Below are 18179 nucleotides of genomic sequence, written 5' to 3'. Positions count from 1 at the left end.
ACTGACATGATGATGATAATAAAATGAGTGTGTACTAAACATTTACTCACAGGCAGGTACTGGTGGACAGTAATCAGCGTCGCAGGCGACGTCAACTAGTGCGCAGGAGCGGCCTTCCGGGCAGGTGATGTCAGCGCACGGATCCCGGCAGCGGCATGTCGGACAACGCCCGGCACCCAGCTCGAAACCATAATCGCAGCCCATACGACACGTCATCTCCAGACACGAAAGCTCTGAACGAACTCTGAAAATAACCATACATTTTATTTTTAACAGAAAATAAAAGAAATCACAAAAGTATTTACTAAATTGCCCAGCGTGTTTGCAAATTCTACAAGCTATGAATATAGATCCTATAATTAATTTACCATTTATATAAGTGTTAAAACATACGGCATTAAAAATGGTTCCTCATTTCGAGCCTCCTTGGCAAGTTTACATTCGCGGAACGAGCCATGAAGAGAGCTATGCTCGGGATTTTTCAGCAATGCAGAGAGATTCGTGGACGAACAAAAGTAATCAAATGGCGCAGCGGATTGGCAAGTTGAAATGCCAGTGGGAAAACCATATAGCGCGCAGAACAGGTGGTCGCTGGACCCTTAAAATTCTGGAATGGAGACCACTGTCTGATAAGCGCATAGGCGTTCACCCATAAGGTATACAGACGATCTTGTGAAGACAGGATGCTGACCGCTCCCTACCGCTTCTAATGGAAATCTACAGAGAAGGCCTATGTATGACGTACAACGCCTAAAGTAATTTTGTCCAATCACCAACTTTTAATAAAACCTTTTTGGCCCTGGAAAGCGTTAAAAATTACAATATGACGTCAAATAAATGTGATTTATTTTCTAGTTCCCAAGAAACACAACAGCGAATTGCTACGTTATAGTAATAATTTATATCAGAAAGTGCAAGATGAGCAAGTCGTTCATCTGTGTTGATTTATTTATTTAATACTCTAAGGAATTTTATCAATTAAAGATTTTTTTACGGTAATATAGATAAGTAAATATAATTAAGTAGGGAATAAAATTGTTAATAAAAATTAGAAAAACGTTGTGAGATAACTAACACATTAGAATAGAAATAAGAAATTATACTGTTCCTAAAGAAAAAGGATTGTAGTAGAATAGAAAATACTAATAAATATGACATGTAAAAGCAAAAGAAAAAAAGTAGGACAAGGCTGAAAATGTGCACAGAATTGACAATAAAAAAAGAAAAGTTATCAGAGGATTCCATGCCAGTGAGAGTAAATTAAAGTAAAAAATGTATCCTGTAAAAATAACATAGCAACATTACAAGAACAGCACAGAAGTACAATTGATGATCTTATCGTATACCGTGATTTAAAAAAAAATAAATGACTTACTTCTCGCAGTCAATAGACGAAGCGTTATTGGTTGTGGTGTCAGGAATTTTGGTGCCGAAGGAGTCAACACACCAGCAGCGCCCAGAGGCGCACTGCTGCGGACTGAAGGCTCCGTCTGGGCGACAATTCGGTGCGGGCAGGGCTAGCTTCATGCCATCCACTGTTCCTTCCATTTTCTCGTCGAAGTCGCGAAGGTATTCGCACACTGAAAAATCATTTGAAAGAATTTAATGGTTTGCACCACAAAACAAATCTACCAAGCCTTATTATGCCAATGATTCACAGAGAAAATGGGCTTTTAAGCTTTTAGTTCTTTCATCATCATCATCACTATTTCAGCTGTGTTTCGTCTACTGCTGTATAGGGGCATCACCCGTAAATTTTCAAGAAGACCGGTTGGAAATTTGTTTCGTTATTTGCAACCATATTATGATATTTTTGAAGTGACTGGGAAATAAAATTTAAGAGATGGTGACCTGATATCGTAGAAGCTGGAAGCACCCATTTAAAATAAATTCCATAGTATAAAATACTTTATACCATGGAACTTTACCGATGAAAACAATTAAAGGACAGAGTCAGAAAGACCCACGATCTCAAGCAAAGAAGAAAACAACCAGAACGAGACATTATATCGTATTTACAATACACGCAGCACATATGCTTGTGTAACATTAATGTGACATTGTGGCAAATGCATATGTACTGTTTCAAAGCATTTTCCCCAGCCTTGAAAAGATTTTCTAACAATTTAATTTTTGTTACATAGATGACACCACAGAGGTTTATTATGTAATGTGGTTGCACGAGCAATGTGTGCTTTGCTCACTGCTGTTTTAGACGAACAGTTCTTGGTCTTTGGGTAAGGCGTAAACAGTTGCATTGTTTGTTGTGTCTATGACCTGATATGACAATAAAAGATGTTAGAACATTTCCTTCAAGGAGGTCACAAGAATTACTCACTCGTAGGGGTTTCGTCGACTCTATCAGTTTGCAGTCGTAACTTAGTAGAGTCCACGCACATCGGCCCGCAGGAAGTGGAGCAGCAGACCAGCTCGTCCCCACAAGCGCCGTCCGGGCAGCTCTTTGTGGAATTCACACTACACACGACTTCCACATCCGGGCCGCAAGACTCGAAATTAATCTGAAAACACCAGTCATCTATTATTGCAGTGCATACTCGAGTAAATTTATAAATATTAAAAATACACGTAACGTCAGCATTACATATAAACACAAACTTGTTACGTCTTATTATAGTTTTTGTGGTTAGCTACTTTCACAATAGATTCCTTAGGTTACAATCATAGAGTTAAAAAGTTTATCAAAGAAAAATTAGTAAACAAATCCTACCTAAAAGATTTTCAAATGATAATAAAGCTAGGGAATAAATTGCTTCAGCTGTCGTAGCGATATTCGTGAAAATGTTTGTATAATAAAAAAGAACAATATTCACTTATACTTGTAACCTTTTGTTAGATCAGAATGTGTTTAAAACTATTATATCTTCATTTTAAAGGCATAATGACATGCCCCAAAATATATATAGCTCAATGTATTCTAGTACTAAATTTGACTATTCTGATAGTTGCCTCTTGACGTAAATGACAAATGCATTTGATTCTAAGTGGGAATCAAGCGTGTAAATAAAAGTCAAGGACCCCAGGGTAGTTACCTCCACGATGTCGGTGTCTGTTGAGTTGTCGGCGTACTGATCAGGGCAGCAGACAGAATTGCCGTTGCGTCTGCTCTGCAAGCAAACGTGACCGTCGGTGCAGTCACCGTCTGCGCCGCAGGTCACCACGTTGCCGGTGTCGTCGGTCGTCGGTGTACCGATAGCACACGGATTTTCATACGACACTCTTGGTCGACCTGAACAAGTAGATTTAAAGTTTTATTGCATTTATAATTTCATAGATATTCTATATAATGTTGAAAGATTTAAGAACTTCTGTAAAAAAAAATTGATGAAAATCATTTTATTTAAAATCTTTTTATGTGATTTTGTAAATAGTTTACAAACTTAGTTAAAAACGTAATAAATGTCAAGCGTCCATATTTTATAGAAAGCCAGCTATGCATAAAAACTATAATTATTAAAGTTGTTATTGTATAAATCACTAATAGTAATGTAATAAAAAGGAGTTTCAAGACAATACTACAACTTCGACAAAACTGCATACACGCTAATCTATGTCTGATGCCCTCATGGTAAAATTTATTTATTTAACATTTAAAGAAAACTTGCATATTACAATTTGGCAAGTTAGTTAAGATAAAATATAAAAAAAACTACATGTTTCTATCAAGAAATATGGATTTACAAACAAAGATTGAGAAAATGATAAAGAAAATTTTAAATAACATATTAACATACCGTTAAAAATCTCTTTTGATAGATCAAAATTAATACATAATTAAAATTAAATTACTTTTAAACTCACTGCTATCAAAATATCGACAATTTTTTTTCTTTGTATTCGTAATAAAATAAGTGGACATTTTATATTATTTTATACTTGTTAAAACAGATTAGCAATAAATTCAAATTAAATATAATCGGAACTTGTGTCATAAACTTACATACTGGAAATCCAGTGCACAGTTCTCCAACGCATTCAGAATCCTTAACCCTCACGCATTCCTCGTCTTCGGAGCATGGGTAACCAGAACAAGGGTCGTCACACTCGCAGCTCGGGCATCCATCTGGCCCGGTCTTGTACCCGTACTCACAAACTCCGGCGCAAAGGGCTCTGGCGCAGGAGGTAAGGCTCCTTGCACCGGTGCGAGCGGGCCTGGGGGAAGCTGAACAGTGGACGGAGGCGGAGGGACCCATGGATCCCCGCAGTTTGTTGCCGTCCGAGTCGACACACCTAGAGGGTTTACACAAATTTAAATTAAACTTTCACCATTACAGACTTTATATTATTGTTTTAGGACTATAGCAGACTACTACTGTATATACGGAGCGTGAACGCTATAAGTTTTTTTTTTAAATAAGTCTGATGTAGAAAAAAAAATATCTCTTCCGAAAAGGTTGCTACATTGTCATGACAGCCGTGGTTGTAGTTAACCACAGCGTAAAAAATATAAAAATTAATACATTGAAAAGTATGTACGTAGTGTTTAAAGGTTTATTTATTTTTACTTAATTATTTTTCTTATGCCACACTTTTCCATGTTTTCTTTTGATGATAGAAAAGAAAACATGGAAAAGTGTGTGCGACAAAAGAAACTTTGTACAAATCACGCATATTCTGTTTATGACTTTCTTGATGTCATTTGTGAGAGTCATTATAAATTTAAAAAAGAGCTTTATATGCTTTGTATATCGCATATATTAAAACTTAAGGATTTTATTCACCTCGGCTCATGAAGTAATAATGTTTATCAATATCTCCTAGTGGCCAGTCAAAGATAATCAGAGTATCTTTGCGAAATGAATTAAAATGTTGTTAAATGAACTAACCAACAGACGAGTCCATTTCTCGAGCATTGTCTGGAAACAAAAGCGCCGTCCTCTGCGCACTGGGGCACGTAACCTCTGCCCTCCTTCTCGCTGACGACCAGCAGTTCCGCTAACATCTTTTGTTGAGTGCACATGGTCACGTTGTGGGGTAAGCTGCAGTGTCGGCCACACTCTCCGCCATCGCAACATTTCTGCATCGAAGGGCATTCCAGATCATGGGCGCAGGGAGTTCCGCACTCTAAGTCTTCTGCAGGATTCACGACTGGGCAGGTTCCAGCTTTTTGAAGCTCTAAAGAGGCCGGGCAGCAAACTCCGTAGTCGTTACCTAAGTATAATAAAATATTTTCATTTGTTAAAGGTTCTAAAAATGATGGCCATGTATTTTTACCTTTGTATTTTCAGAAATTTTATTGTTAAAGGAACTCGTCACGACATTAAACCTTTCGCTTGAATATTAAAATTATAGATGTTACATAGAGGAGATGATAAGAATTTTAGGCATAAAAAAGTTGGAGCATGGCAGAAAAAAGTTTGGGAAAAACTGATTTACATAATAGCATTCAAGAGCTTTTAGCTGATCGAAATGTGTGGAACTTAGTTTGTTATCTCATTTACATGGTTGATATTATGTAATGTATTCATCAAATATTATTATATTTTATTCAGAAACAGCAAGTGATAAATTTCTGTCCGGCCCTTAGTAAATCAGCATTCTGAGCTGGTGGTAGCTTACTAGATATATTGTTAAAATACCTGACGATTCGACAGTGCGTGTAAATGCCCACTCATATGCGCTTTTAAATCATCGATTATTTAAATATTATAAGCAGTAAGTTGATACTGGCTCGGCAATACAGTTAACGAAATTTAACATTTTTTTATGTGTACATTATAACATCAATCATTTAAATCAGTCAACAAACTAAATTCCACACATTACGTTAAAATAAAATACTTTTAATTTTAGATTTAAAAGAAAGAAAATAAAAGTCTTAAATATTTCGTGGAATCTTATTATATATGACACATAAAGGATTTGTAAACGTTTTGATGACGAAATTTAGGCGTTACGAGTTTATTTCTTGCATTTAACATGTCTCTGTCACAATTTTTCATATAACATATTTTTTGAGTCGCAAATAATATGTATCTTATGCGCCTTTGAAGACATTTAGAACATTTTTATGTTGCCGCATATAAGTTGGTAAAGTGTATGTGTGTTCTTTTTGTTTACATTATTATGTAGAATATATATGTAGCATATTTCACGTTGTAATATTAAATAATAATTAAATTACATGTTCGTAAAAATAAGTATATTTAAAACATAAGGCAGTTTTAATTGGCTGTTTACTAAGCCAAAACGTTGATAAATTACAGTGGTGATTTTGATTTCGTTTCATATAGTAATCACATTTTAGGTTTTAATTATAGAACACATGTAACCTAAAATACATAACGTGTTACGAAAATGAAACATATATATAATGCTGAAATATTGTTCTTGGGTTGTATTGCGTGTAATTATAATTACACGAAATACAAAGATGCCTATTCTACCGTCAGAGAACAGTGTGCAAACATTAAGGAACATTTTCATTGATAACTTAGTCACCACACAGCATGTAGTTTTTAAATTCATTGATTAATGTCAAGCAAATGTAGTACAAGGGCTCAGTATAAGTTACGTGTATCCCACTAAGAGGCTCCCCACTAAGAGGCGTGGTCGATATTGTCAAGTCCGGGAGAAATCGCTGAATGCGGGCAGTGCCGGATGTCAGACATCGTGGTGATTTTTGGGGGAGGCCTAAGCCAAATGCTGTTTGAAATCATAATTAAAAAACAATTCGTAGGAGGGCGATTCTAATGATAAGAATATAAATCTCCTACGCCACGTGTGCAAGCACTCTTTGCCAATGAAAATAAACCAATATTATTTTATACTTTTAATTTTAATCTTCCCTGACCCATATCAATATGTTATCTATGTAGAATAAATTGTGATTTTTATCCGAGTGTCATATCTGTGCGTTTGGCAGCGTTCGTATGAAATTGTAAATTAAAGTCTTTATGATTAAAAATTAAATGAGTGGAACAATTGTGAACGACCTTAACACGATACTATGTAATAAATTCTGCTCCATAGTTTCGTTACTATACGAGTAATGGTCAACGTAGAACCGATCGGTCTTAATTGCCTATTGTTGTTCCACCTCTTACCTAATGCGTGTAATCGGAACATTGACAAACACTCTGGAGGCCGACGACCACTTAGCAAATTATTAAGACGACGTACTTCCGTCGCTAGAATGTACCAACGTTCCTTTAGATTTGTTTTCGTATATTTATGTACAAATATATATCTACGGGATGATTATAAATAGGTAGTGAAAGGTGTGAATGTACAGCTCATTTGTTGACTAATGACTTTTGCATTTACTTCTTCGAAGCTTTCATTTCTACTTGTAATAACCTGTGTAAAGTGATCATTCTGAAATATGTAACATAAAGTTTTTTATTCTATTATAATGCGTTAGACTAAATATTTTCTGAGAGTACAAAGACCACAGGGACGAATACGAAACAATAATTAATTTTAATATTTTGTAATCCGAATTTTGAAAAGCTCTTTCATTTACTATGTAATCATTACGTTATCTAACATTACTGAAACTGTTCATTTTTGGATAAGGTGAAAACTTTTACACCTTTTACATCTTTAATCTATCACCCTCTGAACTTCTTGTTCTTTTGTAAGAAGGTGGTATTATGGTTTCGCTTACCCGACTCCACCAGACATCTGTAGAGTGGTGGACAGTTCGGTTTGCCGGGGTCGGTGCCACAGAGGAAGGGCCGGCTCGTCTCAGAGATCAGTAAGGGTTCTCCTGCTGGGCATATGTTCTGAAGACTTCTTCCGCGTTTACCTGAATAAAAAAAAATAATTTATGTTAAAAATTCGTAAATTATCTTTAAAAAATTTGGCTGACTAATTATTATTACGTTATTTTAAGAATAACAAAGAGTTTTAAGAGCTCATAATAAGATGAGACTTCGTTTTTTTTTTTCATATAAATAAATATTTCTATTAAATTATATGCAATAAGAAGCTTTGCATGATTGCAACTTGTTGATATTACCACATTAGGTGACACGACTATTTTGTTCTATAATAACGAAATAGCTTAACTAGGACAAATCTAGGTTACCTTGGAATCTTGTAACTTACACCCTACTCTGTTATCCAGGGTGCCTCATCAATCTTTCGTATAACATGAACAACATTTATTTGATGATAAGCGATTAACGAGACTTTCTCTCTGACCTTGAGCTCCAGGAGAACGGAGACATAAAAACTTCTAAGGCATCAATGCGCTTTCGTTTTCTCTAGTTTGCCGTAAAACAATACAGGGAATAATAAATATCTTTCAGAGCACTATAATTTAACAATTTGATATTCGACTTGTAGTAGCTGAAGCAATATATACCGCTGAAGACCGGCATAGACGGCGGAGTATAGTGCGTGACAAACTTCAAAAAATGTCAGGGCCCTAGGTGGTGAAGTATATGACGCGAAGAGAAGGATTCCACTTACAAGTAGGGACAGGTGGACACGGCGGTTTCAAGCAGTCCACCTCCTCCAGCTGACAAGCGAGCTGGCCAGGGCACGTGATCGATTGGCACGGGTCTCGGCAGCGACACAGCGGGCATCCGCGCGCGTCCAACTCGAAGCCGAGCGGGCACAGCATCCTGCACGTGTGTGCCGCGCATGCCGCTGTACTGTTGCAGTTCACAAGAGACGCCGCCGGCGCTCGAGTGCCCGGTATCTATTTATTTCAAAATGAGTATTTAAATCAAAATATGTCAGTACGAACAATAGACAATAAATTGGCCTACAAACACGAAAATCGTTTAGCCAATCAAGTAGCACAAAATAATCAATTAAGTACAAAGAAGTTTTAAACATTTTAAGATCTTGAACCATTTAAGTCGCTAGAACGGAAGCTCTAAGCTGTGACTAGAGGCGCAAGGATTTTCGAGAGGGTATAAAGGCTTAAGCAGTCCCCGGATACGCATTAAGCATTTAGATTCTGAATTACCGAATCACGGCCCGATCCTTTTTTTGAATTATAATAGGTAAGTAAGGTTCCTTAAAAATAAACTTCTACAAAGAGTGGATGCAGGGGATTTATCCGGTTTGATATTGGGGAATGCCTTATATAGCAGTGAGGAACATTGACTGACTTGTTCTCATTGAAAAATAATTATAAAACATACACAAAAACGTTAAGTCACGAATTTATTTCTTAATTGGGGTTTGTCATATCGTAATTTTCATAGTTTTTCTTATTTTATGCTATGAACTTTTATCGGAGAAAAAACCGGTATATTTAAGTAAATAGCCATTTCAAATCAAATAGTCTTAAGAGAGAAATATAATCATCGTCACTATTTCAGCCTGTCCAATAGATTTTCAATGGGACTGGTTGGAAGCGGTGTATTCAGCGTGTTTCAATGGTGCATATAAAAATAAGATACTTGTCAAAGTGTAAAGAAGTATGAAAAGATTCCACGTTACTTCAAATCCTGCGGCGTCGACGCACCAGCAGGCGCTGACGATTTCATTATCGCATTGCACGGGCTCGAACTCTCCGTCCGAAGTCCTGCAGCGCGGCGACCGCACGCCTCGCAGCGCACCGCGTCCTCCGCGACTGTTCTCCGCTATCAGAGCCCGTGAGATGCGTTCAGACGACATTCTCACATTTTCGCAACCTATTAAAGATTTGTAAAAAGTTCAAAGGGCGTCTATTACCTTACATGATGATTATAATAAACAAATTAAAATAAAAAAAATTGATCCTTCTATAACTGGGAAATGAGAAAAGTTCTGATAAACAATACAAAGCGATCAACAGAAAAATAATATTAAAATGTATTTCAGAGTGATCAATTAATAATCGATTTAATGTAAGTATATAATGATTACTTTAAAAATAATGATATTAATACAAGATATTACTTGTTTTATTACATCCTAACCTCATTAGCTTTTATTGACATTTATTTAATTCAATCAAAACATTAAAGTATTTAACGATTAGAGATGAGATTTTTATATACCTTGAGAGATACGAAAAGTGTTGTTTTAATAACTTTCTTTACTACTTTTCCATTTTTCTCTGTGTAACATCTTTCTTCGTGAATTAAGGAAAGTATGAGAGAAAAGGTTGATAGGTAGAACCGTTTTTATTTGTCAACAATACTTTCTAGTTTAGGCGACATATTAGGCGATTTATTTATGTTCATATAAATAAATAGATAAAGTATGTAAACTTCGAGTCAAAATGCTCCTTTTAAATACCTCACTTCGGAATTAATCTAAAGGCCTCCTTGTATGAAAACAACTTACGATTACTTACGACTGAGACTCTACTCCGTTATCTTATAGAGATTTTAGTTACTTAACGTAAAAATTTACTAGTAAATTACATTTATTTTGTTCAATCATGTCTAAATGGTACTCTCTGGATGCTGCGATCTAATTTGCCGTTCTTTCCCGCACCATAGAGAATTATTATGAGTTTGTTGCCTTTAGAACACGCGACAGAATAACACTAGAAAAGGTTTATTATTACTAACATCTTTATTAGGATGATAAACACAATTTGGAAACGAAAAAATGTTAGTCCAACATGAAATAGCAAAATAATTAATGAGCACTTAAAAAGAAGTCCCCTTACAAAAGTTTTTGCTATCGTAGCTCGAGGCGGCAACTTGGTTCTAAGTTACGGCCATTAAGCGAACTCCGTTCTGTTGTCGCTTCCACGGAAAACTTGTGCTTTCGTGGGAACGTCACGTTTTACGCAATGACACGCAAAACTTGAAGTTTTTTGCCTGTCAATAAACTTTAGTTCCTCATTATGTCATCGTTATTTTCTATACCTTTTACATGTAATACCTAAACTATTAATGTTTAATATGAAACTAGAGTTCCGATCGGAATAACCGATATCAACTCAAATTAATGATAGCTAAGTATTTTCATCATTTTTTTAATTAATTTTCAATATATGTGATCACTAGTGCGCCTGAAAAAAATACTAAGTGACCCCAATTTGAAGATACTAGAAATAATTACTGCTTAAAATCGCGACATGACGCATCCTGATCTGTGAGGAACCCACAGCAATCACTTAAAATTTTTAGTGATCACTCTACCAAAAGATTCTATTACACTGCACTAAAAAGTCTAAAAACCGTTTCCACTAAACTAGGGTTTTTTGTTCTAATTATTGTATAATATTTTTTGAGCTACAAAAGGGCTACTAATTTTATGTTGACATATAGATATTTGTCAAACGGTCTCTTTAATCTTAGGTTACACCCATCCTTTTAAAGAGGACGTAATTACATGGCACCGCATCGATCCAGTACGAGTTAGTGTTATTATAATGATATATATCTTTTAGTTTTACTTCTTAAATAAGGTATTTTACAAATGATTAGTAGCGATGATCACGGTAGTAAATTATTGAATAGGCCTTTTTTACTATTAAAGTACAGGATGATTCCTTTTTAACGCCATTCCAAAAACTTTAAGCTTCAGCTATCATCTGTTCTGTACACTATGTGGTTTGCGAACTGTGTCGATCACTTACTTTACTTATGATGTCATTTGTTTTTATATCTTGTAGAGAAATGCCGATAGACCTCTCCATAGTACGTTGAGCGTCTGTGAACTTCACTACTTATTAGTATAAGGAAATTGTTGTGTGCGACTGACCTGTGAAGAGAGGATCCACACAGGAGCGGCCGCATGCCGTGTTGCAGCAGATCTTATCGCCGCACTCGTCGTCCGAGCTGCAAGGCGCCGCTCGCGCCGGGCACGCAGTCGCCTCCGCTGGACATCTACCTCTAAGCTCGGCGCTAGCTGCAACGGAGATACTCATCAATGGTGTGCAACAAGTTCAACTTAATTCATTTACCAATATGCTTATCCACTTTAGATTTAAAGTGATTACATATGTATGAAATAAGAAAATTGCCGGAAGAGCTCGTTATTGCAAAATCTAGGATCAAACTGAACTTCACTGTAATGATATCCTTCAACTTAAAACTACGAAAGTTTCAAGTATCTTTTTATTATAAAGGAATTTATGTTTTATTGAGAAATAGTTACGGAAATTATTTTCAATAAAACGCTATGTCGTCAATGAAGATATCTGTGATGAACCTTCAATTTAAAACATACTTTACGAGGGTATTAAATTTGTCTCGAAAGGAGAGGAACCCACAAATAATTCAATCGGGTTTATTATTGTGATCATCTTTACAAATTCTCAATACAGTAAGTAGCAAAAGCATCTCATTTCCATGTAGAATTACATATTAAAAATCCGTTACAGTGTAATATCATATATTAATAGTTAGTTTGATTAGAATTTTTGAATTAAAACTTGAGACGACTTGAACACCGGAGTAAAAACACAATTGCCTATAAATAAATTACGAAAAATTTACAGAGCGGGGAGGACTATTTATTTTTCGTTGTAAATTCATGTACATTGCTTTATTAAATATTTATAACAATACCTACTTTATGTGCATAAGAATAGTTGCAAGACATTCATGTATATAATAATTATGTATTGTCATAATTTTTACTCCTCGAAACATTTCTCATAGAGTTATACAACATTTATATAAATAACATAAACAGCTCTTCTATCGTGTAACTCAACTGATGCATGTAAGAGTTTTTAAGGGAGCATTGACGATTCAACTTTTTTTTACAGAAAATTTTATATATACAAAAGTCAATCGCGCGTTTGCTGTTCGGTTTTTTTTTTTAAAATATTATACATAATTATTGTTATATACCATTGTGTACGTAGACATGTGTAATACGCTCTGACTGTTATATATATTTAAGTAGTGCTCATTGAACCGAAAAATGTGAAGACTGGTACAAAACTGTTCTTTGTACTTCGAACTGCAAATAACTGAAATCTACTTTTTCGAAACTCGATTGGAATAAATAATTTATAAGCTGTTTTAAACAACTAGCTATCTCCCAATCGCCTTGCGTTGTGTTTTAGACTAAGAATTATTAAATTGTAAACTTCTATGATGTTAGGTTCATGCGTATCAACCCGCTGTTTTTACTTAATATAGAGGTGAAAATTCTTGTTTGTAAACTAAACCTATATAATATAAATCTAAAATATAAATTGAACTGACGTAAATTTTGCCACAACTACGTAAAATTTACTTTAACCTTAGACTTTTTAAAAGACGTTTTTAGTGTCATTTGGTGATATTATCTTATTTTAAGATTATGATCAAATCATGAACATATTTACAAAACCATTGTTTTTTTTTAGATAGGGTGTACCATACATTAATTGACAGCAAACGTGCTATACGTTAACCCTTGTACACCTTTTATCAATCCCATGTGTAAGTATTTGAAAATGATTTACCGTATTGCACGAGCAATGCGCATGCGCAGAGCAACGCCGCCCTCACCGCGCGCGTCGACATTGCTGCATCACCTTTGTGTGCGCTGTAACAACGATTCATAAATTAATATTTGAAGACAAAACATACAAAAAATTATATATATTTTAAACACACACATTTTTACAAAAATTATTTCGTAACCAAAAAAATTTGCAATGAAAATTGGCTACGCTCGGGCTAATCAGAAATTAGAAGATCCGTAGACAAATGAAAGTAACCGAATTAATCCAGCGGATTGCCAAGTTGAAATGCCAGTTGGTAGACAACACAATGACACAGAACAGATAGCCTCGCAGCGATAAGCGCAGCGTAGGATGTCCACCAATTTTAACCTTAATCAGGTAGTAGGAAGAAGCTGTATGCAGGCCACTTCGAACCGGTTCTAAGTGGCCTCAAGAGAGGGCGATTTCCAGCAGTGAACATCTTATTGCTAAAATGATGATAATGAGAATGAACAAACTGCAATAGAAACTAAGAAAGTTATTTTTTTAGTTCTATTTATTTATGTTACGTAAGTTTGTTTTCCTTCATTGGTTAATAAATAGCGAGAAAAAAGTATCTACCATCTAAACGCAACAAAAGTAACTTTTGTAGCGCGAATAAATAAAGAATAGATATCTTAGAGACGTAAACAATAGACAAAGCCGCACGATGATTAGTTATATAAACTTTTATATAAACACAACGACGAAAGCATGACATTTGCAATGAATTAGAAAGGAAAGTACGACGAAAGAAAAAACGAGGGCAGGCCGTTTTCAACGAGCGTAATGAATCTTACGTAACTTTTTAATACAATGCCGACTGCAATGGAGGCTCAAACATGAGCAGAAATATTTATTTAAACAACAAAGCAGGTCCTAATTATTTTTGTAGCCGACCAGTCATCTTAAGAAGGCTTAAAACGAGCGTCTGTGAATGTAAAAAACTTTCTTCTCATTTTTTTAATCCTAGGATCTGATGAAAATTTTCATGAATTCGTGAAGAAATTCTTAAGATAACTCAACCCATGAACGAAAATCCCTTTGTAAAAAGATCGAATTAAGATTGAGGAGATCCGTAGACGAACGAAATTACTGACGTAGTCCAAAGGACGCAAGTCAAAATGGTAGCAGGCAGGCCACATAGCGCGCAAAACTAATGGGTCTCAACGTTTTGGAATGGAGACCAAGAACCGGTTTTATGGGGGAACCCTATCGACAGCAGAGTATATTCTACGATTAAAATGATAATGATGATATAAAACAGCCACCATCACATATTCTCTTAAAAACCTTCAATGTTTAAATAATTTGGAATACAAATATTATCAAGATATCAGCCTTATTTTTTCAAATACAACTCTTTAAAATATATATGCATGATTTTATTTTAATTTTTATGTATTCTCTATCCGCTTACGCTTGTGTAATTGTTTTAAATATTTGCGAATCAAAAAAAATAGTTACACACACATAATTTAAAAGTAAATAAACGATTTCAAAATATATAAATATTTCAAATCGCTATCTACGAATTAAATAAGAATGATGTATACTAAATAGTGAAAACAGCTATTACACTATTTTATATTAACGTATAAATAACAAAAATGTAAATGAGTAAAGCTACACAAGCAAAATAAAATATTATGTGAACAACGTCCAATGCTTTGTGATAGTTATATAAAGTACTTAGTACAATGTGAAATATCATCATGTCAGCCGATAAACGCCTTCTGCAAGGCAAGATTGCCACGATGACCTGTCATGCGCTGCACGTTTCCAGAGACCGCCCCCTACTTTGACTACGAGCCGGTAGATGCGGCGTGAGTAGGTTACTAGTGGTTGCCACTCAGCCCCAGTGGTCGTCGGTTACAGAAGCGGCATGTCTCTCCTATTGCCACTTCATACATGAAATTTTTCGTGCTATATCAGTGGCTTTGGTTCTTTTGCGGATCTCCTCATTTCTAATTCTCTTTGATGCTTTCTTGATGACATATATTCTGCGTAAAATCGTCAACATTGTCAATATATAATATATATTGATACACATTCGTATGACTATATTGTTTTGAAGACGAACAAAGAGAATATAACAAACGATCTGTACTAATAAGTCTCGCATTATTGTTAAATACAATAGTATATGATAACAAAAAAGGAATGTATTTAATATTCGCTCCGTGCCAACAACTATATTTGTTAGCGGTCTACAATCATTGTTTGTTACAGATGGCGAAGCGTTAACTCATTCGAAAAACGACCTTGTAATAAATAAAATAATTATTTTACTATTCAATTTGGAGGTTAATTTCAATTTACCATTTTAATTTAAATCTTTTATATCAACATCTATATTCAAAGCAAATATCAATTCAAAAATTATTTTAGACGAAAATATACAATCAATATGTCTTATCAGAGATGAATTACGACATTGGAAGGTGATCATTTACTCGGCCCTTCACTGGCAAGTTCACAACCGATGAACGAGCCATGGAAAAGACTATGCTCTACTCTCTACGAGATCGGATCAGCTATGAGATTCATAGACGAGCGAACATAATCGACACAAAACAGTGTATTGGTAAATTGAAAGGTTGTAATTGGCAGGCCACATGACGCACAGAACAGATGGCCACTAGGGCTTTAGAATTCTATAGTGGAGACCACGGACCTTCAAACGCAGCGTAAGACGTCAACCAACAAGGTGGACAGACACCCTTGTTAAGGTTGGACGACACTGGCTAGCTGCTTCTTTTGGGAATTTCAGGAGGAGGCCTATACGATGCCTTACGGCTAAATTAGTGATGACAAAGATGGAAATCTTATATATTTTTCAAGGAAATTATTACAAAAAATTTAAGGCTAAAGGCTTTTATTTTTGTTTTATTTATCGTATAACATTTAACAATGACCATTATAACGGCTTTACGAGTATCAGCTAAACAATGTCTGCGTAAATAAGAGCTCTTCAGTACAAAATTAAAATACGACCCTAATTAATCTTAGCGCCTCTGCGAATGAAAGGCAAAGGACACAAATCTTTTCAGCCATATTTCAACAAGTTCTGGTAAATGCGTAAATATTTTGAACTAATTTTCGCTCGGGTCTTATTTATGGGCTTAAGTGAATTTTACTGAAAATTTCACAGAAGATTTTACAAGTATTTTGAGTTGCTTTTGTATTATTAAATTGCCATTTTAACAACACAAAGTAATTTTACCATTTTAGATGTTTCTTTAGTGTTAGAATTGCTTACTCATGAGTTAGAGAGACATAATTTTACGTTACTTGATGATTTTAAATTCTGCAACAAATTGTTAAGAGGTTTATTACATTTATTTAAATGTTTAAAATAAGGATTATAAAATAAAGACATTCATTTTTAAGTATTATATTTGAATATGCTAGAGCTGTTAACCGTTTTCGTGTTTTCATTTTACCAGAACTATATTTATTTGAACTAAAAATATTTAGAAAATTTATGGAAAGTCCTAAAAATTTTAAGAGAATAACTTGATATTGATTGAATTATTCACATTAGCCGTTGTTGAACCACTAGGTTTGGCCTCCACCAAACATCGCCACAATAATTTTCCTTTAATTATACATTCCGTTAATTAAGTTCTAATTATCAAAATACTAAATCGAAAACATCGTCTGTGATTGTAGGCGTACTTAGCCCGAAGCACTTACCTAATTTCGTTCATTGATAATTTTTAATAATATTAATTATATTTTTGTATTTTATTTCGTTGAACATTCTGTATTAAAACACGAACGGAGTGTATATGATTTGAAATTAGATAGTTATCTAAATAGTTTGAGGTTTAGTTCTTGTTCATGGCATTGAGTGCAACAAAAAACATAATTATGCATGTAATTATGTTTTAAAATAAAAAGCAACGGTTTAACTTATTTTTAAAGTAATAAAGGGCTGTTTAAAGGCGATTCGATGAAGGTGAGGTGAAATAAATAATAAAGTCAATTGTTGTTATTAAATCATATCTCTGTGTCTATGCTTCATAAAATTAGTAACTCTTTTTGGACAACTGTGTTCGCTGTTACTACTATATGTAACAAAAACGAACAAACTTAAAAAATTAAATAAACATAATACATCGTGAAGGATTTATTAAGTGATAATAAAGTTGGGGAATGAATTTTTCTGCTCCCGTATAAAGGTATTGTAAAAGTGACTATAAAAAAATAGAATTTACTGACGGTTTTTCTCAAATCAAAAAGCGTTTGAACCCATGTAGCTTCAAGACTAAGCATGTCATTACTTGGGAGTTTAATCTGATTCTAGTTTCTATCAAATTGGATTCCCTTGGCATTCTTTTCACGCTAAAAGTAAGGAACTCAAAATTTTTAATGACGTTTCTCCCAAAAATAAACAAAGAGGTTTTAGGTAAATTGCGGTGTGACCTTATAAATTGATTTTTGCTCCATTCTGTATAAATAGATTTAACAGTCTTTAGTTGAAAGTAGGTAATGTCCTCCTTTGATCGCATCCTTTCGTAACGTATTGTCAGGATTCGTCACGTTTGTAAGACACCTTGCATTGTACATCGATATTCCGGAGCTGTAGCCGGGCGCATGCGGCCTCGCGCCACTTAGCGCTTGTCAGTGGGCTTTCCCGCGCATTTCGAATTGCGTTCTTAAATATATTGCAAAATTATTGCAATATTTTTAAATTATGAATCTTTGTAATAAAAACTATTTGTATTACTCATTATTATTATTAAATTAAAGATGCAATTTAAATTTGTTCAAGAGATTTATATTATCAGGATCCACTTCAGTGGAATATCCGATATAACTGCTAAGT

General features: G+C 34.7%; 1 protein-coding gene across 1 annotated transcript in view; it reads right to left on the bottom strand.

The window, feature by feature from the left end:
• LOC137919806 (uncharacterized) overlaps positions 1 to 18179 on the bottom strand; it is an 82894-nt gene that overhangs the window by 14076 nt on the left and 50639 nt on the right. The window contains exons 2-12 of the mRNA XM_068763002.1: positions 13325 to 13407; positions 11626 to 11772; positions 9421 to 9614; positions 8437 to 8668; positions 7628 to 7768; positions 4845 to 5169; positions 3959 to 4248; positions 3051 to 3247; positions 2339 to 2519; positions 1376 to 1580; positions 51 to 244 (exon numbers count right to left, since the gene is read on the bottom strand). Coding sequence (XP_068619103.1) covers positions 51 to 244; positions 1376 to 1580; positions 2339 to 2519; positions 3051 to 3247; positions 3959 to 4248; positions 4845 to 5169; positions 7628 to 7768; positions 8437 to 8668; positions 9421 to 9614; positions 11626 to 11772; positions 13325 to 13385 — 2167 coding nt within the window. The 5' untranslated portion in view covers positions 13386 to 13407. The remainder of the gene's footprint in view (positions 1 to 50; positions 245 to 1375; positions 1581 to 2338; positions 2520 to 3050; positions 3248 to 3958; positions 4249 to 4844; positions 5170 to 7627; positions 7769 to 8436; positions 8669 to 9420; positions 9615 to 11625; positions 11773 to 13324; positions 13408 to 18179) is intronic.

This window comes from Battus philenor, unplaced genomic scaffold, assembly GCF_028537555.1.
Source record: "Battus philenor isolate CCGP_79_NKW_IND1 unplaced genomic scaffold, ilBatPhil1.0.hap1 SCAF_17, whole genome shotgun sequence".
Lineage (NCBI taxonomy): Eukaryota > Metazoa > Arthropoda > Insecta > Lepidoptera > Papilionidae > Battus > Battus philenor.
Note: the sequence above shows the minus strand (reverse complement) of the source record. Positions and strands in the feature narration are given on the sequence as shown.